The following is a 13,624-nucleotide window of genomic DNA, read 5'->3' as shown; positions in this document are numbered from 1 at the left end:
AGACCCATATCATACAGCTTTCAAGCAAATAGTAATTATCTGTTTGCTCTAGGTTATGGTCATAAATTAAATAAAACACAGTGTGTAAAATTCATTGGGGTCCAACTGGATATAAACACATGAAACGGAATCAAGAAGCCCAGTTCGGCATGTTTTGCATTAAGAAGCATCTCTCATTGCACTAACCTAAAGACGAGAGCATTGCCTCATTCTGCTTATTTTCACTTAATGTTCAGGTATTGAAAAGTTCTGTTAGTGGTTTCTCGAGTAGTAGTGTTCCTTCTAAAGCTACGTGACAGATAGTAATTAACTGTTAATAGACTCAGTATTTATAGATGCAGGTAAATATTTTCTTTGAAAAATACTTTTGTGGTTATGTAAATATTAAGTGATGATGAATAGCAGATAAACAGCAGCTGTTTAATATACCTGAGAAGGGAGCAACTTTTTTAAAGATTGTAGCTTTCCATCTAATTACTAGATAAGATTAAGCTGTCATCAGAATGAATAGCCTCAAGCAGTACAGTGATAGTTTGTTGTTAACACATTATACGGGTTAAGTGTCTGTGATTGTCTTTTATTAATATATAATATGACTCATTCCACATCTTTGAAGGTTCTCCTTCTTGATGATAGCTACATAATGTGTTAAAGTACTGAATGATTGAACTGTATTCCAGTGAATAATGAATATTATGTCTTCAGAAATGTTTCAGTTTTTATTTAGCTGGCTTTTCCTGGTTTTTTGTTAAAATATAGTAGGCACTGGAGTTGTCAAGTAAACCTAGATGAGCTAAAGGTCACAAATACAATTTTGCACATAGCAAATGTCTGACCAGTCTATGAATTTTTTCCCACAAAAATCATGGTGTACATGCTGATGTCCAAACAAACATCAAGCTGAAAATGTGGTTGTGTGAAATGAAAGTTGTTTAGCCTTTCTGATATGATGGTAATGTCACAAACAAACAATAATGAACAGCAGTTTCGGACAGATAATTATGCAGTTTTGTTTGGCGTAGTTGTAAGAGATAAACTCCTGTCAGGTAGAAGTACCACTGTACAGACCTACTTACCATGCATAACAAACTGTAAGCTGCTGATCTGACAGGAAGAATAGAGATGAAGTATGTTATCTCAATTTATGAAAACCAGGAAGGACAGAGTAGAGTAAAATCTATGTATTTAATTAGAACAGGAACATAATGCAGTAAATTGCAAATTACCGATGAGATCATCCACATTGCATACCAAAATATTATGAGTTTAAAGGATTGATAAGCAAATAAAACAGATTAATTAAAGGGTTTAAACATAGAATGTTTACATTTATTACAATATCTTTTATACAAATACAAATATCAGGTCTGATTTGACTGGGCATGGACACGACTCGCTTATTGAGAGGTAGGACATAGTCAGTCGCATGACAGTATGTGTGCTAGATGCAAGGCAGGCATGATGCGCAGAGCGCCTTGTAACAATGCGGCAGTGAGTTGGCAATCAGCGGCTTTCATCTCCTATGTTTAGCAGCTATGTGATGAGGGGTGGTACAGTTCCCACGTTGATTGGCTGTGGTAGTTGTCATAGAAGCAACTTTATCACAGCTTTGGGAGGCAGATGTCAGACAAGGAAATTACAATGTTAAATTGAATGATCAAGTGTCCCAAGCAGTGGACCACATGGATTCATCCACTCAACATGGAACATGAAAAGAATAAGTTACAAAATTACAAACAGTTAGATGGGCTTAAGGATTGGAATGAAAGTTAACAGACTGAATAGGTAATGAGTTGACATGCCTCCATGTCCCCTTGCTTTTCAGCTGTCCAACCCTCTGGGCTCTTCACATCTCCTGGCTTTTCTGTTAGCTCACAGCTGCCTGAATTTTTCATCGTCTCAGTGTTCTGATTGGCAGATCAAATTTCCATTGACTGACCACCATTTTGTGGTTATGGCTCTCAATACAGCATTAAATTTTCTGATCTTTTGTGGGCTGGTATGTGATTCGAGAACTTCTCACATATTCTCTGCCATGGTTGTTCCCAGTGTTTGGCTCTAATCACTCAGGTACATTGTTGATTGTGTTCCAAGTTATTGTGAAAACAGCCACACAACAACAGACTCACCTGTTTCTAGCAGCCATCTCTGCTTGAGACCTGGATAGTCTTATGTCTTTGTTTAATAGTCTGCTGGTGTTCATGATTTTGTAAGACTATTTCTCACTGCCAAACTTTTTTGTGCAGGTCACCAGTCCTCAAGCAATTCCAAAGTTTCACATTCCATCTCTGTGTGTGTTCTGGGGGTTCTTGTGCATATCTCTTATCCCAGTGCCTGCTAGGTCCGTGATAGTGGTGTTATCCTCATTGTCTGCCAGGATTCATGGCAAGGTAGCTTTTCTCAAGAGAGCCAAACTCATTCACTAGTTGTGCCCTGGCCGGGATGCAGATGTCCACATGCCCTTGCCATATGGCAGCCATAGTCAGATGTCCAAAACTCTCCCCTCTTGGTGCACCTGGGGCAAAGTACTTACAGTACATTACTGGAAGTATCATGTTTTAAACAGTTTGGATATGACATTATAGTGTCATTAATAAGGGCATTGAAGTCTGCTTTGAAGTTTATGCCCTGAAAGCAGTCATTATTTTGACCAATGACCTTGTCAGCAGGATAGTAAGTTGTAGGGAATGAAATGAATTTGGGAATTATTATCAGTTGATAAATATATGTGAAAGTAAGTGAATTGTAATCAATAAACGAACCATGGCTGTTGCCGAGGTGGTGAAGCTTTGTTGCCTCTACAATACAGGTAGCCATACTGTAGCTATCACCACACCGGAGGGATATCTGTGGAGAGGCCAGAAAACATATACGAAAGTGAGACAGCAGCCTTTACTGTAGTTGCAGGGCCATCATGGCCATACTGTGATTAAAGCAAGGGGAAACTATAAAAATTATTTTTTCCCAAGGGCATACAGCTGTACTGTATGGCTTAATGATGATGACATTTTCATGGGTGAAATATTCTTGTAATAACTTCAAGTTGAACAAATATATTTCAAGGAAGACGCAATACGTGAAAGTCACAGATCAAGTAAACAGAGTAAGACGTGTACACTTTAACAGTCAAATCATAACTGAGTCCAAGTCTAGCGGCCGCTGGCTGGCTGGGCACTTAAGTGGAGCTGCTGCTGCATGGCTGGCAGACAGCGCCACATGTAGAGGACACATGTAACTGCGTGGTGGCACTTTGAAAGATTGGCGAGTCACAACAATTCTGGAGGTAAAATAGTCCCCAGATTGTATCTCGAGGCTGGGTCTACTCAAGAGGATGTTGTCATCAGGAGAAACAAAACCTGGTGTTGTATGGGTCAGAGCATGGAGTAATAGATCACTAATTGGGTTAATATGTTAGAAAATTTAAAAAAGAAATTGAATAGGATGAAGTTAAACATAATAGGAATTAGTGAAGTGTGGTGGAAGGAATAAGAGGGCCTCTGTTGAGGTCAGCACAGTGTTATCAACACAAAATAAATTAAAGTTAATGCAGGAGTAGGTCTGATAATGATCAAGAAAATGGGAGTATGGTAAACTACTATCAAAAGCATAGTTAACCCACAGTAGTAGCCAAGATAAGACATGAAGCCAACACCCACCATAATAGTGCAAGTTTTAGCTCTGCAGATGATAAGAAGATTGAAAGAATGGATGAGGAGATAAAAGAAATTGTTCAAGTAGTTAAGTGAAACCAAAATATAATTGTGATAGGGGACTGGAATTCAGTAGTAAAAAAGTAGGAAACACAGACTAGGGGAGAAGAATGAAAGGGGAAGCTGCATGGTAGAATTTTTGTCTGAGCACATTTTAATCATTGGTAATACCGGTTCAAAAATAGTGAAAGAAAAATTTCTGTGGTAGAGACCTGGAGATTACATAGTAAGACAGAAGTTTTGATAGCGAGTTTTGAACTGTAACACATTTCCAGGGACAGGTGTGGATTCTTGTATATATTTGTTATAAATGCACATTAAATCTAAAGAAATTGCTGAAATGTAGGAAGTTAAGGAGATAGGATCTGGATAAGTTGAAAGAATCAGTGGTTGTTGAGAGAGTCAGACAGAGCATTAGCCAACAATTAATTGATACAGGACTAAGGAACACAATAGAATATGGGTTGCCCTGAGAGATGAAATAGTCAAAGCAGCAGAGGATCAAATAGGAATAAATAGAAAGCCAAGTAGGAATCACTAGATAATGCACAAGATATTGAATCTAATTGATGAAAGACAAAAATGCAGCAAATGAACCATGGGGAAGATTGGCGTGGCTTTTGGAGAAATGTGTGAATGGTCTCAGAAGATAGTGAGGAAAGGCAAACATATGTTTTTAGCTTTTATAGATTTAGAATAAACTTTTGACACTGTTGACAGGAATATATGTTTCGAAATTCTGAAAGTAATGGGGTAAAATACGAGAGATAAAATTAAGAAGTCTAAGAAATGAGATTGACAGGAATTGCATAGTGGGAATAACTAGACAATAAATGATAGGCTGTAGAAGCGTGCATGACTGTGGGGAAGATAGATGCTGAGTACAGGAAAATTAAACAGACGTCTGGAGAAAAGAAAAGCAGCTAAAACTTAAAACAATATTAGAGAAAGGGGAGATTTGTAATTAAAGATGAAATAGGAGATATGATACTGCAAGAATAATTTGAGAAAGCTCTGACACACCTAAGTTGAAACAAGGTGTCTGGAGTAGACAACGTTTCCAGAGAATTATTGAGTTCTTTTTGATAGCCAGCCATGACAAGACTGTTTCACTTCATGTGCAGGAAAATATTGTCATCTTGTCAGGCAAAATATTGTCATCTTCAAAAAGATGTAATAATTCCAGTTCCAAAGAAGGCTTATGTTTACAGGTGAGAATATCATTAAACCACCAATTTAATAATTACTTGTTGCAAAGTAGTGATATGAATTACTTACAGAAGAACAGACAAACTGGCAGAAGCTGACCTCAGGAAAGATCAGTTTGGGTTCTCGAGGAATGTACAACTTGCATAGAGGATATGTTAAAGGAAGGCAAAACTATGTTAGTAGTATTTGTAGATATATAGAGAGAGCTTTTGACAGTTTTGACTGGTATATATTTTTTGAAATTTTGAAAGTAACAGGGGTAAAATACAGTGAGTGACAAGTTTTTCTACATTTCATACAAAAACCAGACTGCAGTCATGAGAGTCAGAGGGCAAGAAAGAGAAGCAGTAATTGAGAAGGGTGTGAGATAGTGTTGCATCCTCCTGGTGTTATTCAGTCTGTACATTGAGCAGACAGTAAAGAAAACCAAGGAGAAATTTGGAAAAGGAGTAAAAATTCAGGAGGTGAAATAAAATCTTTGTAATTTGTTGGCGTCATTGTGAGTGTATCAGGGCAGCAAAGGACCTGCAAAAGCAGTTTAATGCAGTGGATAGTGTCTTGAAAAGAGGTTATAAGATGAATATCCACAAAAGTAAAATGAAGGTAATGGTAAGTAGTCTACTGTAGGTAAAGATAGAGATCGTCAGTGAGTTTAACTATTTTTACCCCAAAATAACGACTATGAGAGAGGGTGTGTATAAAAAAAAATAAAATAAATTTGTTAACATCTATTATAAATTTAAATGTTAGGAAGTCATTTCTGATGTGTAGCCCGGTACAGAACTGAAATTTGGGATTAGAAGCTTTTGAAATGTGGTGCTATGGAAGAATGTTGTAAATTAGATGGGTAGATTGAGTAATGAGGAGATACTGCATCAAATGTGGAAGGAATACGTAGAGAAGGTTGTAAATAGGGTGATATGATATTGTGAGAAGAACTTGATAAAGCACTGAAAGTATTTTGTCTGGAATGTCACCTTGTATGGAAGTGAAGTGTTGGTGAGAAACAGTTCAGGCAAGAAGAGAACAGAAGCTTTTGAAATGCAATGCTACAGACGAATGCTGAAGACTAGCTAGGTAAACCAGATAACTAGGAGGTGCTAAATTGAATTGAAGGAAAAATAAATTTATGGTACATGTCAAGAAAAAGAAGGGATCATCAGGTGATTGGACACATTCTGAGACATCAAGGAATTGTCAATTTGGAAAGAAACGTGTGTATTGTGTACTATAGACAAATTGTATTGTGTCCATCAGTGAGGAAGAGGTGGTGTAGTGTATGAAATATTTAGATTCACCTTTGCCCATTTATAGAAGTTAATACTTTTTTATCCTTGTATCAGTGATATTATTATTGCATGATATAGATGATGGTGCTCATTTATAGTTATTTTTATTTTCAGGCACGTGAGATTCTTAAGAGAGAAATGGAAGTGGTCAAGCAGGGTATGGGCCATGGTGAACTGTCACTAGAATCATATACCCAAGTGTGGGAAGAATGTCTTGCTCAGGTAAATAACAGAAATATTTTCCTAATGGTTTTCAGTGTGACATTCTGTAATATTGAAATGGTTATTTGCAGGTATTATTCTTGCCCACACAAAACAGATATACACGAGCAAATCTTGCAAGTAAAAAAGATCGCCTTGAATCATTGGAAAAGAGACTTGAACAAAATCGAGGTCATATGACAAGAGAAGCAAAGCGAGCTGCCAAAATGGAGAAGAAATTGAAAATACTTACTGGCGGATATCAGGTACTCAACAGAGACGTGCACTATCCATTGGTATATCAGAATTCTGATTCCTAATTAACATGGTTGTACATGTGTTTTGCTGAATGCTTTCATGTAACATTTTTACGTAAATTGAACATCAGTCCATCCCCCTACAAGTTTCAGTGAATTTATGTTTGCCTCAATGCTCCACAATTGCTGTTAATTACTAATTTTACTGCAGAGTGAACAGCTCCTAATTTTACTAGTTTAACGTTCAGATATTCATTATAATTTTTTTTAGTGTAATGATTATATTGACAAGAAGGCAGTGTGAGGTCATTTTCTTACATGATTATTGTAGGCCTGCACAGTAAATAACACTGTTGCTAACATTCTGGAACAAAGATGACCCTCGCTCTTCTGTGAATTAAGTCAACTTGCAGAATTAAAATGCAACAGCTTCATTCTCATATTTGGAATTAATAGCAAAATTTAACTACCATGAACATCTACTGCTCTCTTTAAGCAATAAAAAAGTATTTATACTGAAAGAAAGATGTATATTGTACAGAAAATTTTGCAAGCAGTTTTAAAATGAAAGAGATGTTACTGCATATGAGAAAACCAGGGAAGCATTGTTATCCTATTTGATGAGAGAGGACATTTGAGTAATATATTGCAGAGCTTAGAAAACTGCCTTGTGATCAGTAATGTCACTTTGAGAATTGTGGGGTTAATTGTCAGTACACTGTACATCTGCTTGCAGAGAGAACTTATGAAAGTGTGCAGTTTAGTTAGAATGCTAACACAATACATAAGCATTGTCTTTAATTATTGTATTTCAGTCTCGTGCACAAGCTCTTATAAAGCAGCTGCATGACCTGTACGATCAAATGGAACAGTCGTATCTCGAGCTTTCAACTTTCAAATTCCTGCAGCAGCAAGAAATGGCTGCCATACCACGGAGATTAGAGGTATGTTGAGAGAAGTTTTGCTCCATTTTATTTTGCACTAATTTAATTTTTATTTAAAGAAAGGACCCTCTTGTTTTATTCAGTTAATGTCTGCACCTTTATTTACTGTTTCTTCCTTTTATTATTAGGTCTACAACTGTACTTCTGCCATTTTTTCTCATAGATTGAAGTTTTATTGTGAAAAACTTAACAAAAAAGCTTATGATTCAAAGTATTGGCTATCGCTGGCCAATACTTCCTCCCACCATTTGGATAGCATACGAATCCCGCAGCAGAAGAACTGAGCATCTTTTGAGGAGATCCAAGAATCAATCCAATTTTGTACTTGTTCATATGACCAGAAGTGCCGGTCAGACAGGCTGTATGCTGTTGATAAAAAAAGGTGGTAGTCAGAGGGAATAATGTTAGAAGAATACAGCGGGTGGGGTATGCGAGCTAACATCCCAAAGATGTTCGGGCTCACATGTGGTTCCTCTTTGTCGAAATGTCTTGGCTCAAACTTGTCTAGGGTTTGAACCACACATGTCACATTACACACCCTAAATTAGACATTTGTGACCTTTTGGTTAAATTGTGTGGCTGATGGTAAGTTTGCAAAATTGTATAAACATACACTGTTAATATAACATATAACAACAGTAATAATAATATCGCCGGCCGCGCTGGTCTCGCGGTTCTAGGCGCTCAGTCCGGAACCGTGTGACTGCTACGGTCGCAGGTTTGAATCCTGCCTCGGGCATGGATGTGTGTGATGTCCTTAGGTTAGGTAGGTTTAAGTAGTTCTAAGTTCTAGGGGACTGATGACCACAGATGTTAAGTCCCATAGTGCTCAGAGCCATTTGAATAATAATATCAGGAGCTAAATTAACGACCCGTAAATGATGTAGGCCACAGAGTTGTGATTTGGTTAGAATAATGTTTATTCAGAAAGCAAACTAATAGTGAAAGTGGTTGTATTTAGAATTACTGTTAAACTCGAATGTATATCCATTTGACACTGTCCAATCATTCACAATCTCATCGTGAATTACAGGTCCAATACTCCACCTCGTTAACCATGCGAAAAGTTAAGAGTTCACATGAGGCACGTGGCTGCTCAGCACTGAGAGACGAAGTCCCACAATACCACACAACACGAAATTTTCTAAGTTGTTTCAGTTCCTAGCTACCTAAAGACTGACTGTCGACTTTCCCGTCTCCACCAGCACTGTTCCCTTTGGTGTCTAGATCAGAACTGTCTCTCTGCCTGTCTCAGGCCGCATCCCCCGCGTGCCAGACATCATCGTTCAACCCAAGTGCAGTTCCCTTCCCTGAAGCCATGCAACTGATTGGCTACAGCTTACTCTGCATTATTTTACATTTTAACATATTTAAGTAATGAAAGCGTGACCACTTTCACATTCTAAATAAAGTAACAATAATATCCATTTCATAATAAATGGCAAATTCTTTTCCATAAAACCAATACAATTTCCTTCTCAACTTTGTATGTCACGGCCAGTAGCCGTGCACCAATGCACTTTCTGATAAATAAATAAAGAATAAAAGTAACTATTATGCACTAAACTTTACAACAAATATTCTATAACCTAATGATTCAATAAGGTGTCATGTTGTCATCATTCAACATGTTTTGTGTGGAGGAAATGATGATAAGATGCTTAACTGAAAATACTGATAATTTAAATTTACTGTATCTTTTAAATAAATAAAGTTACAGAGTTTATATTTCCAACTTTTGTCATTTTAATGATGCACTTCTATATGAAATGTTGATCGTTAAGATCGACTAAAGCGTTCAGATTTTAGCATTCAGGTCTTTGTTACAAAACTCGTTAATTTCACTTTAATAGTAAGTCCTAAACTATTATAGATATGATCAATATTCAAGTTTTATTGGGATCACCATGAAAATTTATGAAGGATGGTAGATTAAAATTACTGTGGCTTCATTCCCTGAATTGCTACAGAATTTAAATAGTTTTCATGAATGTTTCCCTTTATGGCTGATCTTAGGTCCACCATCCACCATATTCAACACTGCTATGTCTTGAAAGGAGGATATAAGATGAATATCAACAAAAGCAAAACGAGGATAATGGAATGTAGTCGAATTAAGTCGGGTGATGCTGAGGGAATTAGATTAGGAAATGGGACACTTAAAGTAGTAAAGGAGTTTTGCTATTTGGGGAGCAAAATAACTGATGATGGTCGAAGTAGAGAAGATATAAAATGTAGACTGGCAATGGGAAGGAAAGTGTTTCAGAAGAAGAGAAATTTGTTAACATCGAGTATAGATTTAAGTGTCAGGAAGTCGTTTCTGAAAGTATTCGTATGGAGTGTAGCCATGTATGGAAGTGAAACATGGACGATAAATAGCTTGGACAGGAAGAGAATAGAAGCTTTCAAAATGTGGTGCTACACAAGAATGCTGAAGATTAGATGGGTAGATCACATAACTAATGAGGAGGTATTGAATAGAATTGGGGAGAAGAGGAGTTTGTGGCACAACTTGACGAGAAGAAGGGACCGGTTGGTAGGACATGTTCTGAGTCATCAAGGGATCACAAATTTAGCATTGGAGGGCAGTGTGGAGGGTAAAAATCGTAGAGGGAGACCAAGTGATGAATACACTAAGCAGATTCAGAAGGATGTAGGTTGCAGTAGGTACTGGGAGATGAAGAAACTTGCACAGGATAGGGTAGCATGGAGAGCTGCATCAAACCAGTCTCAGGACTGAAGACCACAACAACAGCAACAACAACAACAACAACATGTCTCCCTGGCCACAAATGGCTCCTAAGGGGTTTTCCCTGTGATGTAGGTTCTCATCTGTCTCACTAGCACACTACAGCTCTTAGGCCTCATCCAGCGCAATAGATGCCTGTGAATTTCCCATCTTGTTGTGAATCTGCGCTCTTTGTGGCACATGCTCCTGGACGACAGGGTTTGTTTCACAGTTCCTGAAGGCTGAATCCTTTGGCCACATATTTAAATGAGGATGAAATGCTCGTTAACTCACAGGTAGGACTATTCATTTCAACAATTCCAAGTATGTTTTGATGGGTTTTGCAATATGGGGTAGAGCAGTGTCATGCTGCAGAATCACCTTTTCATGTCTATCACTGTGTTGTGACCATTTGTCTTTTAGTGCTCGGCTCAGACAGATCAGTTGCTTTTGATACCAATCTGTGATTGTTTCCATCAGTGCCAATAGCTTCAAAAATGTCTCTTCTAATGCTGTGCCAATCTTCGACCAAAATCACCATTCTTGAAGCATTGAAGCCATTCTCTGCACATTCTTTCACTAATTGAAGGCTCACCATAGGTCTAACCCAGCATTTTATGAGTCTCAGTGGCAGATTTCTTCATGTTAAAGCAGAAATTTGAAACTTCCCACAAATTACGAAAACTGGGCTCGGAAGTTGACATATTCAATCGAGAATAACTTTATGATGTAATCACAAATTGAATATTGTGTTGATGGCATTCAGTTTAGAAATTCCAAAGCTTATTGTATGACAGTTACGACCTACCGCCTGCACAACCACTTGCTGCTACTGCCGTCTATTGCAAAATGGCAGAAGCATAGTTGTATATCATATATGATTAACCAGTTCTGTGATTTTTGAACATTAAATGAGGTAAGAAAAATAGAATTGGAAAGTTTTTAAAACATTTTCTGTGAAACAAATAATAAAATATTTAATAACATATTGGAAAAGAAAGATACCATAGGAGGTTAAAAGTTGTTTGTCAGTATTAGCTGTTGAATTTATTTGTTGTCCTTCATAGATGAGAAAGGAGTTAATTTCCTCACATGTTAATCATTACAGCAAAAATGTCTTTATGGACGGAGTTTTGTATTGGTGATGACAATGTTAAAACAATTATTAGAAGTCGCAACACACTATTCTTCTTTATAAACAAGTGTTCTTGTCTGCAAACATATTGTTATAGTCATTGTCTTTAAATGAATGCAGTTAATATCTGAAGGGGCACTCTAAGCAGCCTATGTGTGGTAATTGAAAGAACTCGTCCTTTTATAGTGTATGAAAATAACTTTAGGAAAGTGAGAGTTTTTCCCTCATTGGAGAGCTGTTGAAATTGATTGGGTATTTGTTTATACAGTGTTTAGAATTTATTTATGTTTTCTGTTATTTGTAAATTTTATATTTTATGATTTTTTTCAGTCTCTAACGGAGGATGTGAACAGGCAAACAGAAAGAGAGAAGGCACTACAAAAAAAGTATGGTGAACTTCAAGAAACTCTTGAACAGCTACGTTCAGCTCAAGGCTAAGTCACTGTATATTTGTATTGAAATTATGATTTTCGTTAAAGGTAGAGTTACTTTTTCATTGCCAGACAATAAGGAAAAATAGGTTCTTCCACAAAGGCATGTATATTAGAAAATCATTATAATATGTTTATTCTATGACATGATGTTAATTACGCAGCTAGAGGTAAAGTGCAAAATACATTACTGAAGTCTTGGCTTTCAGATCATGTAGAAAAGGAAGAGATAAATATAGAGGTAAAAAGTCATCAGTTTAATCTCAGCAGTTTGAGTAAATCACGTCTTGCAACAGTCAGTAGTTAACTAACAACTTACCTAATCATGTAGTACACTTCCTTTCTAAATTTCCCAAAAAATATTTCTGCCAGATGTGCCATATTGTATCTTACATGAACGAATATTTTCTTAATTCGAATTGTATTTGCACTATCATTGACGATCATGTGTAATAAAATGACATTGATGCGGAAAGCATTGATTTGTTGTAAATATCTTAAAACACTGCCCATTGTATTCTAGTTTGATTAAATGATGATAAGTAAAAAATAAAAATCTACTATAATTCCTTGTTGTGACTGGACCAGAGAATAAGAACCAGTGGACATTGCCCTTCGTCATACATTTCAGTGTGAGATGGTGACTTCTTTGTTGGTACACTGAGGTGACAGAAATCATGGGATAGTGATACAGACATATGTGGATGGCAGTAATATTGCATACCCAAGGTATAAAAGAGCAGTGCATTGGCAGAGTTGTCATTTGTACTCAGGTGATTCACGTGAAAAGATTTCTGATGTGATTATAGCCACACGACAGGAATTAACAGACTTCGAACATGGAATTGTAGTTGGAGCTAGATACGTGGGGTATTCCATTTTGGAAATTGTTAGGGAATTCAATATTCTGAAATCCATAGTATCAAGAATAACAAATTTCAGGCATTTCCTCTCATCATGGACATTGCTGTGTCTGACAGCCGTCACTTAATGACAGAGAGCAGTGGCATTTGTGTAGAGTTGTCGGTGCTAACAATAAGCAACACTGTGGGGAAAAAAAACCCATAGAAATCAATGCGAGATATATAATGAATGTATCCATTTGGAGGTTGTGGCGACATTTGGTGTTAATTGGCTGTGGCAGCAAATAACCAACGCGAGTGCCTTTGCTAACAGCAACATATTGCCTACAACGGCTCTCCTGGGCTCATGACCTTATCCGTTGGACACTAGATGACTGGAAAACTGTGGTCTGGTCAGGTGAGTCCCAATTTCAGTTGGTAAGAGCTGACGGTAGGGTTCAAGTATGGTACAGACCCCGTGGAGCCATTTGATTACGGGGATTGGACTGGGTCCTCTGGTCAAAGTGAACTGGTCATTGACTGGAAATAGCTATGTTTAGCTACTTGGAGACCGTTTGCATCTATTCATGGACTTCATGTTCCCAAACAACGATGGCAAATGACAGCTGAATTGCAGACAGTATGTAGCAGAGTGCTTTTGTCAAGTATCTATATCATCTTGTGTTCTAAGGGCTTCCACAACCCTGCATTTGATGCCCGTTCTACTGGATGAAGTGCCCCATGTCTCAGAGCCACAATTGTTTGCAATTGGTTTGAAGAACACTCTTGACAGTTTGAACGAATGATTTCGCCACCCTGATTGCCCAATATGAATCCCATCAAACATTTACGGGACATAATGGAGAAGTCATCCGTGC

The 13,624-nt window shown here is 37.4% G+C and overlaps 1 protein-coding gene across 1 annotated transcript in view; it reads left to right on the top strand.

The window, feature by feature from the left end:
* The window catches only part of LOC124591012 (cell division cycle 5-like protein), a 97,412-nt gene extending 85,033 nt beyond the window's left edge, over window positions 1-12,379 (top strand). The window contains exons 12-15 of the mRNA XM_047131739.1: window positions 6,323-6,430; window positions 6,502-6,675; window positions 7,482-7,610; window positions 11,804-12,379. Of these exons, the coding sequence (XP_046987695.1) occupies window positions 6,323-6,430; window positions 6,502-6,675; window positions 7,482-7,610; window positions 11,804-11,911 (519 nt within the window). The 3' untranslated portion in view covers window positions 11,912-12,379. The remainder of the gene's footprint in view (window positions 1-6,322; window positions 6,431-6,501; window positions 6,676-7,481; window positions 7,611-11,803) is intronic.
* The last annotated feature ends 1,245 nt before the right edge of the window (window positions 12,380-13,624 follow it).

Source organism: Schistocerca americana, chromosome 1 (genome assembly GCF_021461395.2).
Source record: "Schistocerca americana isolate TAMUIC-IGC-003095 chromosome 1, iqSchAmer2.1, whole genome shotgun sequence".
NCBI lineage: Eukaryota > Metazoa > Arthropoda > Insecta > Orthoptera > Acrididae > Schistocerca > Schistocerca americana.
This window is presented reverse-complemented; position numbering and strand designations above follow the sequence as displayed.